Source organism: Leopardus geoffroyi, chromosome B3 (genome assembly GCF_018350155.1).
Source record: "Leopardus geoffroyi isolate Oge1 chromosome B3, O.geoffroyi_Oge1_pat1.0, whole genome shotgun sequence".
NCBI classification, from domain to species: Eukaryota; Metazoa; Chordata; class Mammalia; order Carnivora; family Felidae; genus Leopardus; species Leopardus geoffroyi.
In genome coordinates this window covers 39,829,886-39,856,984 of record NC_059337.1, presented here as the reverse complement: position 1 = coordinate 39,856,984, position 27,099 = coordinate 39,829,886, and the positions used below count along the sequence as shown (strand labels likewise).

Sequence of the window (27,099 nt, the reverse complement as noted above, 5' to 3'; positions counted from 1 at the left end):
TTAAAAAATTCATTTTGGGGGCGCCTGGGTGGCGCAGTCGGTTAAGCGTCCGACTTCAGCCAGGTCACGATCTCGCGGTCCGTGAGTTCGAGCCCCGCGTCAGGCTCTGGGCTGATGGCTCAGAGCCTGGAGCCTGTTTCCGATTCTGTGTCTCCCTCTCTCTCTGCCCCTCCCCCGTTCATGCTCTGTCTCTCTCTGTCCCAAAAATAAATAAACGTTGAAAAATAAAAAATAAAAAAAAAAAATTCATTTTGATAGTTTGCTATAAAACTTCACTTGCTTTAGCATTCTGAGAAAATATTTAACCAAGTACAGGAAAACATACATTTATCCAGATGTCTGTTGTTTCTTCATAGATAATCAGTGGCGTCACAGAGTCAGGCACCGACTCGATGAGTCTCTGTCTTTCCATGGCATCATCTTCTACTGGGATAAATAATTCAGGTGAGATCAACACTATCTGTAGGCGAGTTTGGGAGCGATCTAGTAGAATGGACCAAGCACTATTTAAACAAACAAAACAAAAAAGCACCAAAAATAAAGCAGGCTCTCAGAAAATGAATATTCCCTTACTCTCTCCCCTGGTACCCATCAGTTATTTCTGTAATCACATTAAAGAATTGCTTTAAAAGATATTAAATTATCACCTACAAATGGCCAATTAGAAGTATTAGCTTACTCTATATTTATTTTTTAAAGTTAAGCTTGAATAAAGCTTTTTTTTAAACTGGTTTTCTTTAAACTCCTAAGACCACAACTAGCCTGTGAAATTGTTTTCTCCCTTTAGTGTCACCAATTGCCAGCCTTGTGAAACTCCTGTTGTCTACATTAGGAACTATATGCAACCATCTTCACATGAAACTCTACAAAATTTTTGCTTAAATTATAAAAAAAAAAAAAAAAAAAAGAACACACCCTTACATGTGAGCCCTAAAGTCATACAATTTAACCACAAAAAAACATTGAAACCATGAGTGGCTATGTAAGAGAGAGAATTGAAATGCAGTGCCCCTATGCTTATAGGAATAAAAAATCCACAAGGCCACTTAGCTCAGGAAAAATTCTCTGTGCAGAAATAACTACTCTGCAAATTTACATGTGAAGGCATCTCCAACTGAGGGGCAATTTCTAAAGTTCTGGATTCTAAATTATTTGTAAACAAGTGACAATTTAACATACGCACTATTTTCCCTCTGGAGTCCATCCAGCTCTGGCAATATATTCAACTCCTTCAAACAGAATCTCAAAAGGTTGAATCAGTTCCTTATCTATGACATCGATAATCTTTTAAAAAAGAAAAAAAGGATTCTAGTTACAGAAGACATAGATCAATAACCAGTTTACTAGTCTACTTAAATCATTATCTTTTTTTTTTTTTTTTAATGTTTATTTATTCTTGAGAGAGAGACAGACAGAAACAGAGCATGAGTCGGGGAGGGGCAGAGAGAGAGGGAGACCCAGAATCTGAACCAGGCTCCAGGCTCTGAGCTGTAAGCACAGAGCCTGATGCGGGGCTCGAACTCACAAACTGTGAGATCGTGACGTGAGCCGAAGTCGGACTCTTAACCAACTGAGCCACCCAGGCGCCCCTTAAATCATTATCTTTAACAGCATGACACCTTTTCAGACTTAACTATTTAAATAGGCATGAGGGATACAGCAAAACTAGCGGCAAGTTGTGGGTTACCTACACTAGTGTACTCTTTATGTCTAACAAAGTTCTAAGAACGAGAATTAGCGCAGTCTAAAAGTCTTTTCCCATGAGTTTACACTGACAGAGCCCTTGCTAAAAAGTGGGAACAACAAGTTTTAATCACTTTAGAGTCTAGTATCAAAGAAAAGTAATAGTTCCCAATTTCCTGTATTTTAGCCTAAAATAGGATTTGTGTAATGTATTAATAAAATGGCCCTTAGTAAGCAAAATTTTTCCCTTAAAAATCTAGCCAACATAAAAAGTAAGTTTTTTAAAAAAGGGCAAAGGATCTGAATAGATAGTTCTCCAACGAAGATACACAAATGGCCAATAGGCACATGAAAAGATGCTCAACATCATTAGCCATCAGGAAAATTTAAGTCAAAATAACAGTGAGATACAATTTCAAACTTACTAGGATGGCTATAATCAGTAAGACGAATAAAAGTGTTGATGAGGATGTGAAGAGATTGGAAACCTCACACAATGGGAATATAAAATAGTGCAACCACTTGGGGCAAATAGTCTTGCAGTTCCTCAAAGGTTAAACATATAGCTATCGTGTGACTGAACAATTCTGTTTCTAGGTATCTAACCAAGAGAAGTGAAAAACATACACACACATTCATGGTAGCATTATTCCTAACAGTCAAAAGGTGGAAACAGCCTAAATGTCCATAACTGATGAGTAGATAAAGTGTTGGGGCACGTGGCTGGCTCAATTGGAAGAGTGTGCAACTCTCGACGTCAGGGTTCTGAGTCTGAGCTCCATGTTGAGTGTAGAGATTACATGCATACATACATACATAAAAACGTAAAGAAAAAAAGCAAGAAAGTGCTGATACACGGTGCAATATAGATGGAGCATGAAGACAAAATGCTAAGCAAAAGAAACCAGACTAGATACTATATGATTCCATTTATATGAAGTATCCAGAATAGGCAAATCTACAGACAGAAAGTAGATATACTAGTGGTTACCCAGGGTTAAGGAACGTGGGAAGGTTGGAAGGTGATGATTAAGGGATGTGGGGTTTCTTTTTGGGGTGATGAAAATGTTGCACAATTCTGTGAATACACTAAAAGCCATTTTAAACTTTAAATGAGTGAACTGAATCACACTTGAATTATATCTCAATAAAGCTATTAAAACAAAGTCTAGCAGAGAAGACTTTTTTAAGTAATCCTCTGGGCATTCAGCTTATAAGAATTTGACTATCCAAATGGAAAGCCCCAGTACAAGAGAAATGTGGGACATCTATCCAACACACAAGGTAAATCACTAGTCAATACTGCTATTTTAAAAATATTGATCTGGAATTAACAATGGTAAAGAGGAAAAACTTTTGAAAGAGTGGTAAATATGCATATCCCCATATTCCTATCTTGAGAACCAGCAAAAAGTTTTCAAAGCAGAAAATTAGGTCAACCTGAAACTGATGGTCCACAAATGTCTCAGCAAGTTAAACAAGTCCAAAAAATTAAAGAGTGAATCTAAGATATCTACTAGACTGACCAGTCAAAGGACACAAAAAGTCAACTCCACATTTTATACTTACCCTTCCTTCAGCATCAATCATTATTTCTGACATCTTAAAGGTGACTTTTGGATTTGCTGTGCCTTTAGAAAGAGATAGAAATGAACAGTAATGCAGATCCAAAATTATTCAAACAAATTTTGCCAGATCAATCCCCTTTACACTTTGTTTAAGTCAGGAACTTGGTAGAGTCAGGGCTTTATTGTATAAGAATCTCAGAACTCCATCTCAAATTCATAATTTTCACCATTGGTATATATATATATAAAAAAGAGGTTAAAAACATCAAGAGTAGGTACGAAATAAAGAAAGGAAATGCTGTATCATTTTGTAATTAAATACTATAAACGGGGTTGCCTGGGTGGCTCAGTTGGTTGAGCATCGACTCTTGGTTTTGGCTCAGGTCATGATCTCATGGTTGGTGGGACAGAGCCCTGCGTTGGGCTCTGTACTGACTGCGTGGAGCCTGCTTGGGATTCTCTCCCCCTGCGATCTCGCCCCTCCCCTGCGCTCTCTCTCTCTCAGAATAAATAAACTTTAAAAAATTGCTATAAACAGCAAAATGGGAAAAAATTACTGATTTATTAAGAACATAATCCCTTAAAAATCTTTATTTCCTAGCAAAGACACCTTTTTATTCATTCCTTGAAGTAACCAACCAGCTTTGTGCACTTCCCAACCTTTGAAAAAAATTTTAAAAAGATCAGCCTGTAATTAAAAAATCTACTTCAGGGGCACCTGGGTGGCTCAGTTGGTTAGGTGGCCAACTCTTGATTGTGGCTCAAGTCATGATCTCGTGTTTCTTGAGTCCGAGCCCTGCACTGGGCTCCACACTGTTATAGTGTGGAGATTCTCTCTCTGTCCCCTCTCTCTGCTCTTCAGTGTGCACGCTTTCCCTCAAAATAAATAAATAAACTTAAAAAATTTTTTTAATTTTTCTTCTGTGACACTTAATGAACAACCCACTTTTACTAAGTCTGTAAATGATCAATGTTGACCATACCTTTGGATGACTGCAGAATGAATCTTGTTTGGAAAGCAGAAATGAGTGAATACAAATGCCAATGGAATATAGTACCTGTTTTAGGATAACGGAATGAATCTGCCCTCCTTGTTTCCAACATAGGGGATGTAACATGAATAATTTCCACCTCAGATTCATCATTTTCTTCATACAAAATTCTAAGAATTTTGCTGCCACTGGGAGCTTAAAAGGAATTTAAATATTGTAAATTTAGAAGAACTGTTCCATAGAGTAATCATAACTGACCATTTCCTCTAGTAGTATATTTCCCATAGTGAAAAATAATTCATGTATAAAATATACTGCATTTTGTGTATGAAACTATCACTAGCCTTTGTACTAAGAAGGTGAATTACTTTTGCTGGTTAAGGGTTACTCCTTTTGGAAGGCAAAACCTGAAGATACTTATGTACATATATTTATTTTTTTTTAATTTTAGGTAGGCTTCATGCCCAACATGGGGCTTGAACTCATGACCCTGAGATCAAGAGTCACATGCTCTACAGACTGGCACCCAGACTGCCAGCCAGGCACCCTGTACATATACATCTTTAAACAGCAAAGGGGTGCCTCGGTGGTTCGGTTAAGCATCCTATTCTTGATCTCTGCTCAGGTCTTGACCTCAGGGTCGTGAGTTCAAGTCCCAAGTTGGGCTCCATGCTGGGTTCCATGCTAGGGGTGGAGCCTACTTTAAAAAATTAAAAAAAAAACAAAAAACCAGCAGAAACACACTTGTGAAGGTGTTCAGTCCCCGCGTACCTTAAAATGCATTCCTTGTTGAAAAGTGAATTACTTAATTATAACATTTCCTTTGATAAAATAGATGCAACTTAAGGAGTCCAGTTTTCTCTTAATAGTTACTCTAATTCATGTAAAATCTCGTTCTAACAAACACAATTATGGCAAACATTTTACATATTAAAATTAAATGTCCAAATCTAAGACGTGGCTTAAAAATAAGTATTTTTAATAGTCCCTTAGAGAAGTGTTTAAAATACGAGCTGCTAGGATGCTCCTTCAGTGCAGCATGAGACTCTTGATCTTGGGGTCATGAGTTCAAGCCCCACTTTGGGTGTAAAGCTTACTTAAAAAAAAAACAAAAGCTAGCTGCAAATAATTACTAGGTCATGAAATGTATTAATGGGTAATAACCAGCATTTAAAATGTATAATGAACAAAAAAAAATACAATATAAGAGTGCCTTTCACATAAGGATAAATATTGCTCCATGAAATTTGTTTTCAGTTTTTGTATATAATACATGTATGAATTGTTAGGCTAGAATGTAAAGCAAATTTCTAAGTGGATCAAGGGCAAAAAAATCTGAAAGCCACTGCTTCACGAGATCTGCTTCTCGGGCAGTAACCACTTGTGAATTCACCCAGAAAAAGGAGGAATTTGTGTCCTTTTTTCTGATCCATTCATACACTAATTTGGTCATACGCTCACGTAGACTCTCTAGTCAATCCTACATTTTTATAACAATGCATTCAGGTGTAGTATTTTTTATTTTTCCACCAATGTTGCCAGCAAGATCAGCTTCTAGAAGAAAAAGTGGTAAAGAGTTGAAGGACCTGAGGTACTAAACTGCAATGGAATTATTTTTATTAGAATTCATTATGGTGGGATATAGCCTGTATATTTTAAATAACTACTGGTAGGATCCAATTTTCAAGACTTCATAAGCTACTATTTAGGACTTAGAATCTATGCCCTTAACTAACTAGGAGTTAAATCTCATAATACTCTGATTTATAATATTTTGAACTCCCTTACTTGTTTCAGCTTCTGGACACCACCAGTAGCCAGAGTATCTATCAAATTCTTCTTGAAGAACAAAGGTAGCAACTCCAGCTGATCTGGGATCTTCTTCCATGTTGGCTAGCTCTAGACAAACATAAAAGGCAAAATCACCACAGGAAATTCTCTATCTTTTCATAGATACTAAGCACAATGATTTAGTTTATTGTGAAATGCAGCTGTAGTACAGTGGTGAACTCTGGAACTAAATGGACTGGATTTAAATCTGAGCTCCATCATTTACTAACTGACTGACCTTGGATAAATCACCCAACCTCATTCACCGCAGTGTCCCATTTGTAAATGGGGTTGTTAGAATTAAATGAGTTAATTCACATAAAGCACTTAGAACAAAGCCTGAGCCAGAACATAAATGTTGGTTATTTCCCCATTTAGCTGGGGTCATAGGAAACAAGAATACATGTAGAGTGTCACAGTGACTTGTATCTTCTACACAGAAAAGTCCAACTTTAGACCTAGAATGGCTCTTACAGATCAGGTAATTCATCACTCTTCCTCCCCTTCTTCCATTCAACCAGAACGTCTCAGCTTTCATGTTTTACACTTTCCAGCAAATAGTTTACAGCATATAATTTGAAGGGAACTCCTGCTTTAAAACTAAACCCCCCAATGGGGTGCCTGGGTGGCTCATTTGGGTAAGCATGCAACTTTGGCTCAGGTCATGATCTTGTAGTCCGTGAGTTTGAGCCCCACATTGGACTCTTTGCTATCAGCATAGAGCCTGCTTTGGATCCTTTGTCTCCCTCTCTCTCTGCCCCTCCCCCACTGGTTCAATAAATAAATAAATAAAACCTCCCCAAACCATGAAGCCATAATTTTTAAAGATTTCATGACATGGAGAAATGTTTACAATGTAATTGAATTTTAAAAAGCCATATTACTAAATGGCATGTACACTATAATTTCATTTAAAAAATTGTTAAACATATATTTTATTTTTATTTATTTGAGAGAGAGAGAGAGAGAGAGAGAGAGAGAGAGAGAGAACCTCAAGCAGACTCCATGCTCAGTGTGGAGCCCAACACAGGGCTTGATCCCATGACCTGAGTTGAAATCAAGAGTTGGACTGAGCCGACTGAGCCACCCAGGCACTCCCCAACACTTTAATTTTTTTAAATGTTTATTCATTTTTGAGACAGAGAGCGACAAAGCATGAGCAGGGGAGGGGCAGAGAGAGAGAGGAAGACACAGAATCTGAAGCAGGCTTCAGGCTCTGAGCTGTCAGCACAGAGCCTGACGCAGGGTTCAAACTCATGAACCATGAGATCGTGACCTGAGCCGAAGTTGGATGCTTAAACCAACTGAGCCACCCAGGCACCCCATCCCCAATATTTTAAAATGCTTGTTTCCGGGTAGTTGAACATTTGACTCTTGATTTCGGCTCAGGTCATGATCCCAGGGTGGCAGGATAGAGCCCCTTGTCAGTCTCTGCACTGGGCGTAGAGCCTGCTTGAGATTCTCTTTCTCTCCCCATCTGCCCCTCTCCCCAGCCTGCGTTCTCTCTCTAAAAAAAAAGAAAAAAGAAAAAAAAATGTTGGGGATATAAATCAAAATGTGGTTCTCTCCAAGTAATGAGACAGACTATGGACAAGCATTTTTTTAAATTGCTTTATAATTTACAAAATCTTAGGTATATATATTTGTGATAAATGTATACACTTGTATAACCACACCTCATCAAGACAGAATATTTCCAACACCTAGAATGTATTTTCATGTCTCTTTTCAGTCAATGCCCATTATCACCCCAGAAGCAACCAATGATCTGATTTCTATCATCATAGGTTAGTTCTGCATATTCTAAAATATCACATAAGTGAACTCATACTTTGCTTTTTGAAATTCATCAATGTTGTTACACATATCAATAATTCACTTCTGTTAATTGCTGGGTAGTATTCCATAGTATATCACAGTTCCTTTATCCATTCACCTGTTAATGGGTTATCTGGGCTACTTCTAGTTATTGGCAACTATGAATAAAGATGTTAATCTTTCTTGTATAGGGATCTTTGTGAGTGTATGCTTTCATTTCTCTTGAATCAGGACACAGGAGTGGAATGCCTGGGTAGTATGGTAAGTGTTCATAACAAACTGCCACAGTTTTCCAAAGTACTTGTATTGGGGCGCCTGGGTGGCGCAGTCGGTTAAGCGTCCAACTTCAGCCAGGTCACGATCTCGCGGTCCGTGAGTTCAAGCCCCGCGTCAGGCTCTGGGCTGATGGCTCAGAGCCTGGAGCCTGTTTCCGATTCTGTGTCTCCCTCTCTCTCTGCCCCTCCCCCGTTCATGCTCTGTCTCTCTGTCCCAAAAATAAATAAACGTTGAAAAAAAAAAAAAATTAAAAAAAAAAAAGAAACTGCCACAGTTTTCCAAAGTACTTGTATTATTTTATATTCTTACTAGCAATGGATGAAAGTTCCTTTGTAGTATTTGTGTTCAGAATTAATCTTTTTCACTTTAGCCAGTCTAATAAATGTATGGTAATACCTCATAGTGATTTCAATATTATAAACCAGTTTCAATGTATTATTTTTGCTTATCTGTATTTTCTATATATTGTCTGAAACAAATATGCAAAATGAACCCATAATCCGCTACCCAAAAATTTGAGTCCAGAAGTGTTTGGAACTCAGAATTTGGGTGATTTTTCATATATATTATATATATCTACCATAAAATTATGTAACATCTCCAGCAGGGGAATCAAATACCCTGTAACTGAGTACACCAATATTCCTACAGCAAACTTATGAATAGACACACTAAGTAGGATTAAGATTATAAATATCCTCAGGTCAGTTCAGGTCAGATTTTGCCACCAAATGAGTTTTAGCACCAAGCCAGTGAAAAGTAAGCTCAGTTTTTAAGAGTTTTTTGAATTTTGGAGTGAATGATATAGCCAAAACCAGTGTTCAGTTTTCCTGGATCTTTAAACTACCCCAAAGGTATATCCACGCTACTGTTTTATATTTTGTTCTCCTTTGGATGTGAGAACAGGTACCACTCATTTTTATCTCCCTTTCACTGACTACAGACCTCAATTATTCAGAGTTATTTATTAAATGAATAAAAGCTATCGCTTTGTTCGTCTGATACATCATTTGATAGTAGAGGCTGGTACTATATTACTTTAACATTCCTTTATCATACCAGGCAGAAAATAAACACATGCACTTGCTCATTGACTAAACTCACCTACAAGCAGACTTTCACTTGGAAACTTATTGTGAATAAGAGGAGTAAGAGTGAAGACACTTACTTTGTATTTACTTTTCTATTTAAACTAACACACTGCACTTACCATGTATCAGACACCATCCTAAGCACTTCACAAATATTAACTCATTAAAACCTCATAACAGCACTATAATGACCTGCCTTTTTAGATATGGAAACTGAGAGGTTAAATAACTTACTCAAGGTCACAGAACTAAAAACTGGTAGATCTGGAACCCAAACTCAGCTCTCTGGTTCTAGACTATATCTTTAGTACACTAATCTTGAAAATGATAAATATATCACATACCTACATGCACAGAAAGGAAAAATAATAAAAACAATACTATAGCATCACACAGGGCTCCGGTGCTTTCTACTTTACATTCTGTCAATCCTCACCACAATCCTGTGTGAAAAACAATTCTACAGAAGAAAAAATAGACTTAAAAAATGCCTTAATGGGGCGCCTGGGTGGCGCAGTCGGTTAAGCGTCCGACTTCACCCAGGTCACGATCTCGCGGTCCGTGAGTTCGAGCCCCGCGTCGGGCTCTGGGCTGATGGCTCAGAGCCTGGAGCCTGTTTCCGATTCTGTGTCTCCCTCTCTCTCTGCCCCTCCCCCGTTCATGCTCTGTCTCTCTCTGTCCCAAAAATAAATAAACGTTGAAAAAAAAAAAAAAATTTAAAAAAAAAAAAAAATGCCTTAATTCTATCAGTTACTGTCAGAACTTTGTAATCCCAGACTCAAGTACAATAACTAGTATGTAGTGAGTGTTCAATGTCTGTTGAAAGCATGAACAAATGGTTAGGATTTCCAACCCAGATTTACGAATCACCGATCTAATCCTTCCATTGCCACTAGTAGCTGTTCTGATTCCCGGACTCCAAATGGAGACCCATTAAACATCAAAACATGTACTTTTCACTTAAAAACTTCCCTACTCCATCCCCTTTTAACTGATGTTCTAGTTTTAGATCATTAAACCTAGATCATTTCAACAGTCAACTTTTGGTGTTCCTGTCTCTAGTCCTGTGCTTTTCAAATATAACTTTCACAAAGTATCCAAAACAATTTATCTATCATATGACTCTGCCCATACCACCCAATTGATAAAAATGTTTCAGTGGACCCCCATATCATTCTAGAGACCCTGTTGATTTACACGAGATACAGGTTACACCTGTCTTGGCTCTTTTTATCTGCCAGCCTTACTTTTCCCTTCTTCTTGACTCATACCTTTCACTTTAGGAACCATCAGGTTGCTTTAACTCCTCACAAACATCACTTTCTGCATCAAGACCTTTCTCATGTGGTCCCCTCACCTGGAGTGTACAGGCTAATGTGAACTCATATCTAAGATGAGTTTAGGTGCCAGTTAGGTGTCGTCTCTTCTGGGAAACTCTTCCTGAACATGACCCTCACTGATGCTCTTATAACACCCTATGTTTGCTTATCACTGTTTTATCATTCATGTAGTTTCCTTGAGGGCCTGGGTTATGTCTTATTCAACTCTGTATTCTTAGTTCCTGCCGCATTACCTGGCACACAGGAACTTAATGTATTTTTCTTGACTGAATAGTTAGAACAGGTTTCTTGACTCCTAATTCAGTGTTCTTTCTACCAATGTAAATTGTTCAGGAAAAGGCTTCTTCTATAACACTGATTATCCTAATAATGAAAAAAATATTTGTTGTCAATACACTATTGTATTCTAAAATAACTTATTAAGAAAGATGCCCAGGGACGCCTGGGTGGCTCAGTTAAGCATCCAACTCGATTTCAGCTCAGGTCATGATCTCATGGTTCATGAGTTCAAGCCCCATGTCAGGCTCCACACTGACAGTACAGAGCCTGCCTGGGATTCTGTGTCTTTCTCTCCTTCTGCCCCTCGCCTGCTCACTCCCTCTCTCTCAAAATAAATAAATAAACATAAAAAAAAAAAAAAAAAAAGATGCCCAATAAATCAGATTTGTGAACACTAGATTAAGCAAGAGTTGAACAAATGAATTTTTAAAATTTTATTATTTTTTTTTAATGTTTTATTTATTGGGGCTCCTGGGTGGCTCAGTCGGTTAGGCGTCCGACTTCAGCTCAGGTCACGTTCTCAAGGTTCGTGAGTTTGAGCCCTGCTTCTGGCTCTGTGCTGACAGCTCAGAGCCTGTAGCCTGCTTCAGATTCTGTGTCTCCCCCTCTCTCTGCCCCTCCCCCACTCACGCTCTATCTCTCTCCATCTCTCAAAAATGAATAAATGTTAAAAAAATTTTTTTTAATGTTTTATTTATTTGGTGGAGGGAGGGGCAAAGAGAGGGGGACAGAGGATCCAAAGTGGGCTCCGTGCTGACCGGCTGACAGCAGCGAGCCTGATGTGGGGCTTGAACTCAAGAACCATGAGATCATGACCTGAACTGAAGTCGGACACTCAACAGACTGAGCCACCCCGGCACCCCTGAACAAATGTTTCACTATGAAACTTACTAACTTTAAGTTGTTTCATGTGTTCAAAGAAAAAGCAATACACTATTTCCCATATTTCATTTGTATGAAACCTTTAGAGGAAAACATTCACATCTTTAGAGGAAAACAAAGCACATCTGTGCTTTGAGTAGCGCTTAGTATTACTATAATCACTTAATGAAAATTAAATATTTCCATAATACACACAGTTCTACAAAGTGTTGTTTTTCCTATTATGACAAAATAACTAAGTAGCCTCTCCAAAAGGGGGAGATAAACTTTTGGTGCATATTAGGTCTTTGTTTCCCAAAAACAAGATTAATTTTTTAAATTGAAATTTGATTTTAATGAGAACCATTTTGGGGTAATTCTGGCAGTCTTATTAAGCTAAAGGAACAATCATGTCAGAGGCATTACTGTTGTGCTTTCTGAAAATGAACATTCAGGGGCACCTGGGTGGCGCAGTCGGTTAAGCGTCCGACTTCAGCCAGGTCACGATCTCGCTGTCTGTGAGTTCGAGCCCCGCATCAGGCTCTGGGCTGATGGCTCAGAGCCTGGAGCCTCTTTCCGATTCTGTGTCTCCCTCTCTCTCTGCCCCTCCCCCGTTCATGCTCTGTCTCTCTCTGTCCCAAAAAAACAAATAAATGTTGAAAAAAAAAAAATTTAAAAAAAAAAAAAAAAAAAGAAAATGAACATTCAAACAAGGTAGCGTTTTGCATGTGGTAAGTACTATGTATCCTCTGTACTTTTTTATTAATTTTAAAGATTTGAATTTAAAATATGAAGGCCAGCCACCTTGCCTCCATTTCATAAAGAAAGCAAGAGCAAAATTTTAAAAATATTTTTCAGAAAAGCAGATTTGCAGAACTATGTGTTACCATTGTGCACATAGGTGAGCCTTCTTTCTTCTCTGGTTACAATGTTGGATATCCAAATATCATTGCTGTGTATAAAAGCAATCCAGTCTGGATCAGCCGGGCATAATTTAGGATCCATACGAATGTTGGGACAACTAGTCTCTACTAAATTTGGCCGTAAGGGTTGTTGCTAGAAAAGAAAAAACATTTTTAGGAAAGTATCAGGCTGATACATACATACTCATTTGCCAACACCCTTCAATGAAAAAGAATTCCAAGTAAAATGTCAACTATGATAATTGCTCCTCAGAAAAATTCACTTTTGGGGCACCTGGGTGGCTCAGTCGGTTGGGCAGCTGACTTCGGCCTCAGGTCATGATCTCACAGCTCATGAGTTTGAGCCCCACGTCAGGCTCTGTGCTGACAGCTCAGAGCCCAGAGCCTGCTTCAGATTCTGTGTCTCCCTCTCTCTCTACCCCTCCCATGCTCACGCTCTGTCTCTCTCTCTCAAAAATAAATAAACATTAAAAAAAAATTATAAAAAAGAAAAATACACTTTTGCATTCCTTAACTTCAAATGACAGACTCATTTTTTTTTTTTTTACTATAAATTAGAAAGCTAAGGGTAATAGGACAGTAAAGACAATATAAGAGCACTTCATAAATTTTGTTGTCCATACCTGTTTAATGGAGTAATTACTGTTTGTTAAATACTTTTATTAAGCACTTATTTATTGAATATTTATTAAATATTTCAAATTAATTTTACCAACATAAAACAGTTTGCTCAAAAAGATACAACAAAAGCCAGAATCATACAATTTTAACAAAAGGTCTAATACCATGTAAAAAATTGTCTGGACTAAAACCAAACATTTAAAAACCATTTATTAAGATGAATTAAGCTGGGGTGCCTGGGTGGCGCAGTCAGGTTGGCTCCGGTTATGATCTCATGATTCAGGAGTTCAAGCCCCGCATCGGGCTCTGTGCTGATGATGCAGAGCCTGCTTAGGATTCTGTCTCTCCTCTCCTCCTCTCTGCCCCTCCCTTGCTTGTGGTGTCTCTCTCTCTCAAAATAAATAAACAGAACTTAAAAAAAAAATGAATTAAGCTTTTAGGGGAACCAAAAATAGATTGCCTTGTGATAACATTATCTTCCAAGATCCCCCTCAGCGTTTACTCAGAAAATGGGCATTGCCCTTTACCATATCTTCCTATAGAGCAAGTGTCTTTAGCTTTTAAAAAATTGCATATTAATGTCAGTGTAAAAAGGATTAACTCTTAACACCGGAAACTAATGCCCATTTATCTTGTTTTCCTTACTATTAAATTTTTCACTTGGTGGGTAAATACAATTTTTTGGTTTAATTACCTTCCTGATTTGGATGCAAACAGCCTTTAGGATTTAACAGATTTAACAAGTAGTAACACCAACTTACAGTAAATCCTTGTGGCCCTCCATCTTTTACATGATAAATTCCACTACCAGCTTGAAAGAGAAATGTTCCACTTCCTTGGTGATAATCATAAGAAGCAATTCCAACGGTTCCAATGCGTTTTCTTTCTCTTAATAGTTCTTCTTCTCGAGAATACATTCCATAGTCCAGTGTTGCCTAATGCAAAAGGAAAGAGAAGTCACCTATTCGGTCTTCTGAAAGCTTGCTTTTTGCTTTTAGCAAAAACTTTCCACTGAAATCCTAGTATCTCCCATACTATCGAGTCTACATGTTGAGGGGGTCTAAAATGTGTCAGCAACTTTAAGCAAACTAATTCCAAGAAGTCTGTGGAAAGATTTCCTGGTATAGGATCTCTAGATGATTACTGCGTACATGAGAGAAGAAGAATTGTCTTATCACCTTGGCTTGGCATTCTAGATCTTCTACAACCTAACTGAGCAGTGATGCACGTAGTTAAAAGCACAGACTGTGAAACCAAGTGGTTTGAATCTAGGCTTTGACCCTCAATAGAAGTCTGACTTTGGGAAGTGGCTTAATTTCTTCAAAAGTAATTTTCCTCACTTTTAAAATAGTTTTGATATCATCTACTTCGGCTTTGTGAAGATTAATTTAGATAAAACATATCAAGTGTTTAATACAATGATTGGCATAGAGTTAAGTTCTCAAGTATCAGCTGTCATTAATACTTTTCCAACACATCTATTAATACTCTTCTAATAAAATCCTAGATTAGGCTTGTCACATCACTGACATAAAACCCAACATATGAGGTTCTGCCTCCTGGCCCTTGTTCCACTGTCCTCCTTTGAAAGGCTATTTTTCTTTCATCCAAGGTTTACCATTATCCCAAAACCTTAGCTCTAATTTAACTTTGGCAAGGAAATTTTCCTGATCCACTATGGGGTACAGGGATTTCTTCTGTGAAACTGATATAAGAGTTACTACCTCTTTTACTTATTTGGCCATGGTACTGTTTTTCACTTTTTTTTTTTTTTCAGTATTTCTGACCAGAAATAGTTAAAACAAACAAACAACTTAAGACCAGAATCTGTGTCATTTCGTTTTCCTACCTGCACGATCTGTTAAAATCACTCTCAAAGACCGTTTGTAACTAATGATTGATAATGATAATAATTTCCTAAGCTAGAAATATTATTTGATAGAGGTATAAAATTTAAAAAGGAATATAAAGAAAACAAATTTAGTAAGTGCTAACAAAAAAAATTACATCCACATTTTCCCTGAGAGCTCTTTATACTTTATTTGATTATTGGGGCGCCTGGGTGGCGCAGTCGGTTAAGCGTCCGACTTCAGCCAGGTCACGATCTCGCGGCCCGTGAGTTCGAGCCCCGCGTCAGGCTCTGGGCTGATGGCTCAGAGCCTGGAGCCTGTTTCCGATTCTGTGTCTCCCTCTCTCTCTGCCCCTCCCCCGTTCATGCTCTGTCTCTCTCTGTCCCAAAAATAAATAAACGTTGAAAAAAAAAAATTATACTTTATTTGATTATGATAAATAAGGAAAGCAGACATGGTTTCTGCTATCAAAGAGTGATACCTTAAAAAGGAATCTAGATTGAGTTTATTGGCAGGAATGCATCACTCCAAAATTAAGCTAGCACAATGAGAGTAAACATTGCTCAAGGATGGCAAATACATGTGTGTACTTGCAAATCTAAAACAAGGTTAGGTGAGGTTAAAAATGAAACACCCTGGGAATCTTGCTAAAAACCCATCTAGTTTTTTGTATTCTTTGTATCTATCACTTTTAGTGAATATTTAATTACATATATATACATTCGTACCTGTGTGTGCTAGACTCTAAAAGAAAAAACTAGCAAATTCAATGAACATATAGTTTTATTAATTCTGATCTCTTTGTTTTAAATATCTGTTAAAACTGTTTCCATTGAAGCCTAGAGCAATTCTGAGAATATGATCATATTTTAATTTCTCCCTTCCTATTCTCCCTGAATGTCACTGGACGTGGGCCATATTGAATATATCTTAAAGTTTAATAATCAGAACACAAGACATTTCAGAGCTAAGAAATTATCTCACAAGAGAACTCTGTACTCATAACTTGGTAACTACAAATTTTGTTATTTGGAAGAATAACAAGGAAGATGATAAAAATAACCAGGAAAAAGATCAATTACAGGGAACAAGGTTAGCTCTCCAAGACATTAAAAAATTAAAACATTAGTAAACAGAATGAATAATGGCAATGGTACAGAAGAGAAAATCTAAAATAGAAAGCTGAATATAGAAGTTTGTAAGAAAACAATGGTACGAAAAGGTGAGACTTTTAAAATCAGTGATTACTGATTTAAATTTTAAATCAGAATTACTGCATAGCCATATGCAAAAAGATAACCATGGATCCACTTGTCACATATTCCAAAGAGGTCAGAGATTTAAATGTTAAAAATGAAACCAACTTCCACTTTTAGCCAAGATGGAGTAACAGGGACTAGGCTTATCCTCCCACCTGAAACAACTGAAAAACTGAACAAAATATATGAAATAATGTTTTTAAGACACTGGACATTAGACAACAAAGGACAGTGATCTCTGAGAAATGGGAACCAAATGAGGTGAGCATTACAGTTGTCCCAGCTAACTGCTCTGACAGTTTACAGATGTTGGCACAAGAAGGGTTAGTCAACGGATCAAAGAAGAAATCACAAAGGAAATCAGAAAATACTTTGAGATAAATGAAAACACTGTATCAAAACTTAAAGCATGCAGCAAAAGCAGTGCTGAGAGGGAAATTTGTAACTCTAAGTATCTGCATTAAAAAAGAGATCTGGGGCACCTGGGTGGCTCTTGATTTTGGTCCAGGTCATGATCTCATGTTTTGTCGGATCGAGCCCCGCACTGGACTCTGTGCGGACATCGTGGAGCCTGCTTGCTCTCTCTTTCCCTCTCTCTGCCACTCCCCTGCTCACATACACATGTGCCCACTCTCTCTAAATAAATAAATAAACATTAAAAAAATTAAACGTGGGGCGCCTGGGTGGCGCAGTCGGTTAAGCATCCGACTTCAGCCAGGTCACGATCTCGCGGTCCGTGAGTTCGAGCCCCGCGTCGGGCTCTGGGCTGATGGCTCAGAGCCTGGAGCCTATTTCAGATTCTGTGTCTCCCTCTCTCTCTGCCCCTCCCCCGTTCATACTCTGTCTCTCTCTGTCCCAAAAATAAATAAACGTTGAAAAAAAAATTAAAAAAAAAAAAATTAAACTTAAAAAAAAGAGAGAGAGAGAGATCGGGGCATCTACTGGCTCAGTAGAGCATGCAACTCTTGATCTCAGGGTTGTAGGTTCAAGCCCCATGTTGGGTATAGAGTTACTTAACAATAAAAATATTAAAAGAGAGAGAGAGAGATCTGAAATCAATAACCTATCTTCCACCTTAAGACACTAGAAAGAAAGAGCAAACTAAATCCAAAGCAAGCAGAAGTGAGAAAATATTCTAAAACAAACTGGAAATAAAATACAGAATAGAAAAACAACAAAGCCTAACAAACCAAAAGTTGGTTATTTGAAAAGATCAAATTTAGCTAACATGAAGAAAGGTCATTTCGAATGATCTTAAAGGGATTAAAAAAAAGATTATGAGGGAACAATATAAACAATTCTATGCCAACAAATTCAGTAATGTAGGTGAAATGACTGAACTCCTAGAAACACAAAGCATCAAAAGTGACTCAAGAAGAAACAGAAAATCTGGGAACGCAAGCTGGTGCAGCCACTCTGGAAAACAGTATGGAGGTTCCTCAAAAAACTAAAAATAGAACAACCCTACAACCCAGCAATTGCACTACTAGGCATTTATCCAAGGGATACAGGTGTGCTGTTTCAAAGAGACACATGCACCCCCATGTTTATAGCAGCACTCTCCACAATAGCCAAAGTATGGAAAGAGCCCAAATGTCCATCGATGGATGAACAGATAAAGAAGATATGGTATATATATACAATGGAATATTACTCGGCAATCAAAAAGAATGAAATCTTGCCATTTGCAACTACGTGGATGGAACTGGAGGGTATCATGCTAACTGAAATTAGTTGGAGAAAGACAAAAATCATATGACTTCACTCATATGAGGACTTTTAAGAGACAAAACAGATGAACATAAGGGAAGGGAAACAAAAGTAACATAAAAACAGGGAGGGGGACAAAACAGAACAGACTCATAAATATGGAGAACAAACTGAGAGTTGATGGAGGGGCTGTGGGAGGGGGGATGGGCTAAATGGGTAAGGGACACTAAGGAATCTACTCCTGAAATCATTGTTGTACTATACGCTAACTAATTTGGATGTAAATTTAAAAAAATAAAAAATAAAATTAAAAAATAAAAATAAGAGAAATAATTAGAAGCAAAAAAAAAAAAAAAAAAAAAAAGAAGAAGAAGAAGAAGAAACAGAAAATCTAAACAGACCTCTAATGAGTACAGATTAGGTCAGGATTCAAAAAACTACCCACAAAAAGCCCAGGACTAGATGGCTCTACTGATGAGTTCTACAGAAAGAATGAATACCCATCCTTCTCAAACTCTTGGACAAAACACTTTCCAACTCATTTAATGAAGTGAGTATTACCCTGACATCAAAACCAGACCAAGACATCACAAAAAAAAAAATAAATAAATAAAACTACAGACTAACATGCCCTAGGACTATAGATGCAAAAATCCTCAATAAAATACTGGCAAACTGAATATAGCAGGATATTAAAAGAATTATATATGAACAGGTGGGATTTATCCCAGGAATGTAAGCTTGGTTCAACATATAAAAACCAATCAATGATATTAATACAATAACAAGGGAAAAAGTGATCTTCTCAATAGACACAGAAAAATCATTTGACAAAAGCTAACACCATTTCATGATAAGTGTTCAACAAATTAGGAATAGAAGGGAAATTCTTCAATCTGATAAAGGGCATCTATAAAAAATCCATAGCTAAATCAGTCTCAAAGGGAAAAACCACAAGTTTTCTCCTCAAGATCAGGAAAAAGAAATGATGTCTGCTTTTACCACCACTATTTAACAGGTACTAGAGGTTCTAGCTAGGGTTAGAAAGGAAGAAGAAAAACATCTCTATTTAGAGATGACATGATGGGGGCGCCTGGGTGGCTCAATCAGCTAAGCGTCTGACTTCAGCTCAGGTCATGATCTCACAGCTCGTGAGTTCAAGCCCCGCGTCGGGCTCTGTGCTGGCAGCTCGGAGCCTGGAGCCTGCTTCGGATTCTGTGTCTCCCTCTCTCTCTGCCCCTAACCCACTCGCATTCTGTCTCTGTCTCTCTCAAAAATAAATAAACATTTAAAAAAAATTAAAAAAAAAATAGAGATGACATGATGTTATATGTGAAAAACCCTAAAACAACCTACAAAAAGTATTAGAGCTAATAAATGACGTCAGCAAAGTTACAGAATACAAGATTGATATACAAATATCAGCTGCATTTCTGTACACTAGTAATGAACAGTATGAACATGAAATTAAGAAAATAACTTCATCAAAGGGGTGCCTGGGTGGCTCAGAGGGTTAAGCCTCAGACTTCGGCTCAGGTCATGAACTCACAGTCTGTGAGTTCGAGCCCCGTGTTGGGCTCTGTGCTGACAGCTCAGAGCCTGAAGCCTGCTTCGGATTCTGTGTCTCCCTCTCTCTCTCTCTCTCTCTCTGCACTTCCCCCACTCACCCTCTGTCTCTCTCTGTCTCTCAAAAATAAACATTAAAAAATTAAATAAAAAAATAACTTCATCTAAAATATCCTCAAAAAGAATAAAATACTTAGGAATAATTTTAACTGAAGAAGTACAAGCAAGAACACTATTTAAGTAAAATAAACATCTAAATAAATGGAAAGATATCCCATATCCATGATTGGAAAACTTAAGATTATAAAGATGGCAATATACCCCAAATTAATCTAGAGATTCAAAGACTGCCTATCATATCTGCCTTTTTTCCAGATATAGATGAGCTGATCTTAATAGTATTGATATGGAATTTCAAAGCAATTTTGAAAAAAAGCAACACTGGAGGACTCACGTTTTCAAATTTCAATAGTACAAAGCTACATTAATCAAGCCAGTATGGTGCTGGCATACAAACAGATTTACAGGCCACTGGAATTGAACTGAGAGCCCAGAAATAAGCCTATACATTTATGGTCAATTGCATTTCAACAAAGGTGCTAAGGTGCTAATCAACAACGGTGCTAAGACCATTCCATGAGGAAAAGAATAGCTTTCCATAAGAAATGGTAGGACAACTGGATTCCACATGTAAGAGAATTAATTTGGACCCCTATCTCACACCACATACAAAAGTTAACTCAAAATGAATCAAAGATCTAAATGTAAGAGCTAAAACTATAAAACTCATATATAAGAGACAAAACTGTGTGACCCTAGATTAAGCAACAGTATCAGTATTTTAGATACGACATCGGAAGCACAAGGAATCAAAGGAAAAAAAAAGCACAACTGTACTTTATCAAAACTTAACTGTGTGCATCAAAGAATGTCTATTAGTTTCCTAGGGCTGCTTTAACAAATTACCACAAATTTAGTGACTGAAAACAACAGAAATTTACTATCTCACAGTTCTGGAGGACAGAAACCCAAAATTAAGATTTCAGCAGGGTCAGGCTGCCTCCAAAGGCTCTAGGGGAGAACACTTCCTTGCCTCTCCCAGCTTCTGGTGGCTCCAGGGTTCCCTGGCTCGTGGCAACATAATTCTAATCTTTTTCTATGTCTTCAGATGGTCTTTACCCTTTGTGTCTGTCTCAAATTTCCCTCTCCTTTGTCATATAAGAATACCAGTTACTGTATTTAGGGCCCACCCTATACCCAGGATTATCTCATCTTGAGATCTTTAATTACATCTGGAAAGACCCTATTTCTAAACAAGGTCACATTCACAGACACCTTTAGGATTTGGACATATCCTTTTGGTGGTGACTATTCAAACAATACAACACTATCAAGAAAATAAACCACAAAAACCCCCAAACAACCTGCATTAAAAAATGGGCTAGGAATTTGAATAGACATTTCTGCAAAAATACACGAATAGCCAATAAGCACATGAAAAGATGCTCAATATCACTAATCATTAGAAAAATGCAAATCAAAACCACAATGAGATACCACTTCATACTCATTAAGATGACTACTATAAAAAGCCAGAAAATAATAAGTATTGGTGAAGATGTGGAGAAATTGGGACTCTCATACCCTATTAGTGGGAATGTAAAATGGCGCGTGGTAGCTATGGAAAATATTACGGCAATCTCTCAAAAACAAAACAAAACAAAACAGAGTTATATGATCCAGCAATTCCATTTCTCAGTACATACCTAAAAGAATTAAAAAAGGAACATGAAAGCATATTTGTACACCCATGTTCATAGCAGCATTATTTACAATGGTGAAAAGGTGGAAGCAACCCAAGTGACTATTAATGATGAATGGGTAAATAACATGTGGTGTGTGTGTGTGTGTGTGTGTGTGTGTGTGTGTACATACATACATACACGATGGAATATTATTCATCTTTAAAAAGGATATTCTGATACAGACTACAAGATGGATAAACTTTAAGTACATTATGCTAAGTAAAATAGGTCAGGTACAAACACGGTGTGATTCTATTTATATGAGACACCTAGAGTAATTATACTCCCAGGAACAGAAGGTAGAATGGTGGTTGCCAGTGGCTAGGTGGAAAGGCAATGGGAAGTTATTATTTCATTTGTACTGAGTTACGGTTTTGCAAGATGAAAAGGTTTTATGGATGGATGATGGTGATGGATATACAACAATGTGAATGTACTTAATACCACTTATGTGCACTAATGTACACTTAGAAATGGTTAAAATGGTAAATTTTATATTACACGTATTTCAGTGCAATTTTTTTTGTAATGAAGATGTAAGAACTTCAGATTAAGGTAAATGATGAATAGAAGAAAAAGGATGTCTCAAAAATGTCTTATCTTCCATAAAGGAGAGACCAAAGCTATTGTGTTTAAATATACAGATCTAAATTAATGATTATAGTACTAAACTCTTGCCAAAGGTAATGATGACTGATCGCATACTAATTAATGACTACTGCAATTCAAGAAAAAAAGCAAAAAGGCAACTCACAGAATGGGAGAAAATGTTTGTAAATCAAATATCTGATAAGTACCTTGTATCCAGAATATATAAAAAAACCTCTTACAACTCAAAATTAGAAAGACCCAAATTAGGGGCGCCTGGGTGGCGCAGTCGGTTAAGCGTCCGACTTCAGCCAGGTCACGATCTCGCGGTCCGTGAGTTCGAGCCCCGCGTCAGGCTCTGGGCTGATGGCTCAGAGCCTGGAGCCTGTTTCTGATTCTGTGTCTCCCTCTCTCTCTGCCCCTCCCCCGTTCATGCTCTGTCTCTCTCTGTCCCAAAAATGAATAAACGTTGAAAAAAAAAATCAAAATAAAAAAAAAAAAAAAAAAAAAGACCCAAATTAAAATGGGCAAACAACCTGCACAGAGATTTCTTCAAAGAAGATATACAGATGGCCAATAAAGACATGAAAAACTGCTCAACATCACTGATCATTAGGGAAATGCAAATCAAATGACTGAGATACCTCTTCACACTCACTAGGATGGCTATAACCAAAATGACAGATAATAGCAAGTGTTAGTGAGGATGTAGGAAATTAGAAGCCTCATACGTTACTGGTGGGAATGTAAAATGGTGCGGCTGCTATGGAAAAGCAATTTAATACTTCCTTAAAAGTTTAGACAGTTAGGGGCGCCTGGGTGGCTCAGTTGGTTAAGCGACCGACCTCAGCTCGGGTCAAAAAAAAATTATACAAATTTTAGACAGTTACCACATGACCCAGCAATTCTACTCCTAGATATATATACCCAAGAGAACTGAAAACATAAGTCTACAAAAAATGTCATATGTGGTAAAAGCAGAATTAGTCATAAAAGCCCAAAAGCTGAAATGACACAGATATCCATAAGCTGATAAGTAAAATGTGGTACAGCCATGAAATTAAACATTATTCAGCCACACAAATATTGTTATCTGCTACGATGTGAATGAATCCAGAAAACACTGTGCTGAGTGAAAGAAACCAGTCACAAAGACCCACATATTGTACGATTCCATTGATACGAAACGTCCAGGATAGGCAAATCTATAGAGACTCAAAATAGATGAATAGTTGCCAGGTCTGCAGGTGAGCAGCTAGGTGGATGGGGAGTAACTGCTGATCGGTTTCCGTTTGGGATGACAAAATATTCCAAAATTAGATTGGGATGATAGCTGTACAGCTCTGTAAATATACTAAAACCCAGTGAATTCTATACTTGAATGAGTGAATATGGTATGTGAATTATATCTCAATAAAGCTGGTAAAAAAAAAATTAAAAAATGGAAAAGCACATTCTGTGTTAACACTAATTAGAAGAAAGCTAGAGTGGTTATATTACTATTAAATTTCAGAGTAAAACATGTTGCTAGAAACAGAGAGTGTCATCTTGTAACAATAAATGAGCCAATTAATCAGGAAGACATAACCATCCTATCCACTTATGTACCTAACAACATAGCTTCGACATATATAAAGCAACAACTAATAAAGCTGCAAGGAGAAATAGTTAAACCTACAATCATGAAATGGAAATTTCAGCATTCTCTCTCAATAACTGATAAAACAAACAGAAAATCAGTAAGGACATAGGAGACGTGAGCAACACAATAAATTGATCCAAGTCGTTTATAAATGCAGTAATAGCAGAATACATATTTTTCTCAAGTAAACACAGAACGTTCACCAAGATAGATCATATTTGAGTCGTGAGACAAGACTCAAAAACTGGAAAAGATTCGAGTCATACAAATTATGTTCTCTGAATACCACAGAATTAGATTAGAAAGCAAATCTCTGGAGAATACACAAATACTTGGAGACTAAATAGTACACACCTCAATAACTCATGGGGTAAAGGGAAAATAGGAAGTATTTTGAACTAAACAAAAATGGCAACACAATATATCAAAATATATGGGATGCAGCTAAGATGGCACTTACAGGGAAATGTGTAACACTAAATGCCTATTTAGTGAAAAAAAGAAAGGTCTCAAACTAGTAACATCAGCCACTACCTTATGAAACTAGAAGACAAATGAAATTCAAAGTAAGCGGAAATAATGAAGATCAGGGGATAAAACAATGAAACAGAAAATAGAAAATGACAGAAAAATTAATGAAACCAAACTGATAAACCTTTAGATTAATGAGAAAAAAAAAAAAAAGAGAGAGAAGACACAAATTACACAGAATATCAAGAATGAGAGAGGAACATCACCACAGATTCTGCAGACATTAAAAAGATTAGGGAAGGGGCGCCTGGGTGGCTCAGTTGGTTGAGCGGCCGACTTCGGCTCAGGTCATGATCTCACGGTCCGTGAGTTCGAGCCCCACGTCGGGCTCTGTGCTGACCGCTCAGAGCCTGGAGCCTGTTTCAGATTCTGTGTCTCCCTCTCTCTCTGACCCCCCCCCCCCCCCCGTTCATGCTCTGTTTCTCTCTGTCTCAAAAATAAATAAACGTTAAAAAAAATTTTTTTTTTAAAGATTAGGGAAGGGGCGCCTGGGTGGCTCAGTCGGTTAAGCGTCCGACTTCAGCTCAGGTCATGATCTCACGGTTCGTGGGTTCAAGCCCCGCATCAGGCTCTGTGCTGACAGCTCAGAGCCTGGAGCCTGTTTCAGATTCTGTGTCTCCCTCTCTCTCCGCCCCTCCCCCACTTGCAGTCTGTCTCTCTCTGTCTCAAAAATAAATAAACATTAAAAAAAATAAAAAAAAAAAGATTAGGGAATATTATGAAACTTATGTCAAAACATTCAGTAACACAGGTGAAATAGAAACATTCCTTAAAAAACACAAACAACCAAAGTTCAGTCAAAAAGAAATAGATAACTTGAATAGTACTACATCTAATAAAGAAATTGAATTTGCAGTTAAAAACTTTTCCACAAAGAAAACTTCAGGTCCAGATGGCTTTACTGGTGAATTCTACCAAACAAATTCTTCTAGCAAATTAAAAAGGAGGAAATGACTTCCAACTTATTCTTGGCCAGCATAACACCATTACCAAAATCATATATAGAAATTACAAGAAAAGGGGCGCCTAGGTGGCTCAGGTTAAGTGTATGACTCTTGATTTCAGCCCCACGTCAGGCTTACGTTCTGCTGAGTGTGGAGCCTGCTTGGGATTCTCTCCCCCCCCCCCCTCTTTCTCTCTGCTCCTCCCCACATGCACTGTCTCTCTCTCTCTCAAAATAAATAAATAAACACTTAAAAAATTTACAAGGGGGGACACCTGGATGGCTCAGTCAGTTAAGCATCCAACTTTGGCTCAGGTCATGATCTCACAGCTTGTGAGTTCAAGCCCCACATCAGGCTCTGTGCTGACAGCTCAGAACCTGGAGCTTGCTTCGGATTCTGTGTTTCCCTCTCTCTCTGCCTCTGCCCTACTCACACTCTGTCTCTCTCTTTCAAAAATAAAGATTAAAAAAAATTTTTTAATTACAAGGAAATAACCTTACAGACCAGTATCCCTCATGAAGATATAGAACAATCAAGAAAATTATAGCAAATTAAGTCAACAATACTTAAAAAGGATAATAAATCATAACCAAGTGATTATTGATTTAACATTCAATAATCAAATGATGCTTTACCATATTAACAAATAAAAAAGAAAGCCTTATGATCTTTTCAACAAACACAGATAAAACACTTAACAAAATTCAGTAACTTTTCCTGATAAAAATTCTAAGCAACCCAGAAATATAAGAGTACTTCTCCAGCTACCAAAGAGCATTTATGAAAAACCTACAGCTAACAGGCTTACTGACAAAGGGCCGAATGACTCCTCCCCTAAGATTAGGAACACAAGAACATCTGCTTTCACCATTTCTATTCAACTTGGCACTGGAGGAGTTAGCCAGTACAATAAGCCAAGAAAAAGAAACTGAAAGAAATCATATTGGAAAGCAAGAAGTAAAACTGGCAGTGTCTGCAGGCAATATGACTGTTTATACAGAAAAATCCAGTGGAAGCTACAAAAAAAACGAATGGAACCAATAAAAGGGTTTAAGCAAGGTTACAAGACAAGATCAATACACAAAATCAATTGTATTTCTAAATATTATCAATGAACAACCAGAAACTGAAATTAGAAAATACCATTTACAGTAGAATAAAAAAATCTCTGAAATATTTAAGAGATAAAACTTATCAAAGACTGTACATGACTGGTACCATAGTTGCCTGGGGACAGATGGGTAGGAAGATTACCGAAGGGTACAAGGAAACTTTTGGGGGTAATGACTGAGGTAATGGTTTCACAGGTACATACATATGCCCAAATCTATCAATTCTATACTTTAATAGTTGCAGTTTATTACGTGTCAATTACACCTCAATAAAGCTTTAAAAAATGAAATCATTTAAGTACCAGATGAAAACATGATTGAATTCTTTTATAATTTGGGTGTGGAAAAAACTGTTCTGTGACAGAAGACACAAATTCTAGAAGCAATAAAATCCAAAAGAAATAAAGAAAAGACTGATATATTTTATTATATAAAAATCTTTCACATGACCAAAACACACACACACACACACACAGCCCAGCCCACCCTACCATAAAGAGAGTAAAATTACAAATGACAACTTGGGGAAAATATTTGCTAACTGTATCACAGGCAAAAGGTTAATATCCTCTTTAAGTAGGTTGAAGACTTCTAAGAATGAAGAAAAAGACCTATCACCCCACAGAAAAGTGGGTTAGAAATATAATAAACAATTTACAGAGAAAGAAATGCAAGTAGCCTTAAACTGTATAAAAAGATGATCAATTTTGCCTGTAACAGAAATGCAAATTAAACTATACTGGGACACTATTCCCATCTAGCAGACTGGCAAAAATCCAAATGTACAACCATATATTTATTGTGTTGGAG

At 37.4% G+C, this 27,099-nt stretch overlaps 1 protein-coding gene across 4 annotated transcripts in view; it reads right to left on the bottom strand.

Moving 5' to 3' along the window:
* DPP8 (dipeptidyl peptidase 8) overlaps positions 1-27,099 on the bottom strand; it is a 71,519-nt gene that overhangs the window by 30,209 nt on the left and 14,211 nt on the right. For all 4 annotated transcript variants that reach the window (XM_045449405.1, XM_045449404.1, XM_045449406.1 and 1 more), the window contains 7 exons: positions 14,044-14,217; positions 12,626-12,794; positions 6,032-6,142; positions 4,310-4,438; positions 3,253-3,314; positions 1,184-1,284; positions 326-503 (listed from right to left, as the gene is read on the bottom strand). In XM_045449405.1, the coding sequence (XP_045305361.1) occupies positions 326-503; positions 1,184-1,284; positions 3,253-3,314; positions 4,310-4,438; positions 6,032-6,142; positions 12,626-12,794; positions 14,044-14,217 (924 nt within the window). The remainder of the gene's footprint in view (positions 1-325; positions 504-1,183; positions 1,285-3,252; positions 3,315-4,309; positions 4,439-6,031; positions 6,143-12,625; positions 12,795-14,043; positions 14,218-27,099) is intronic.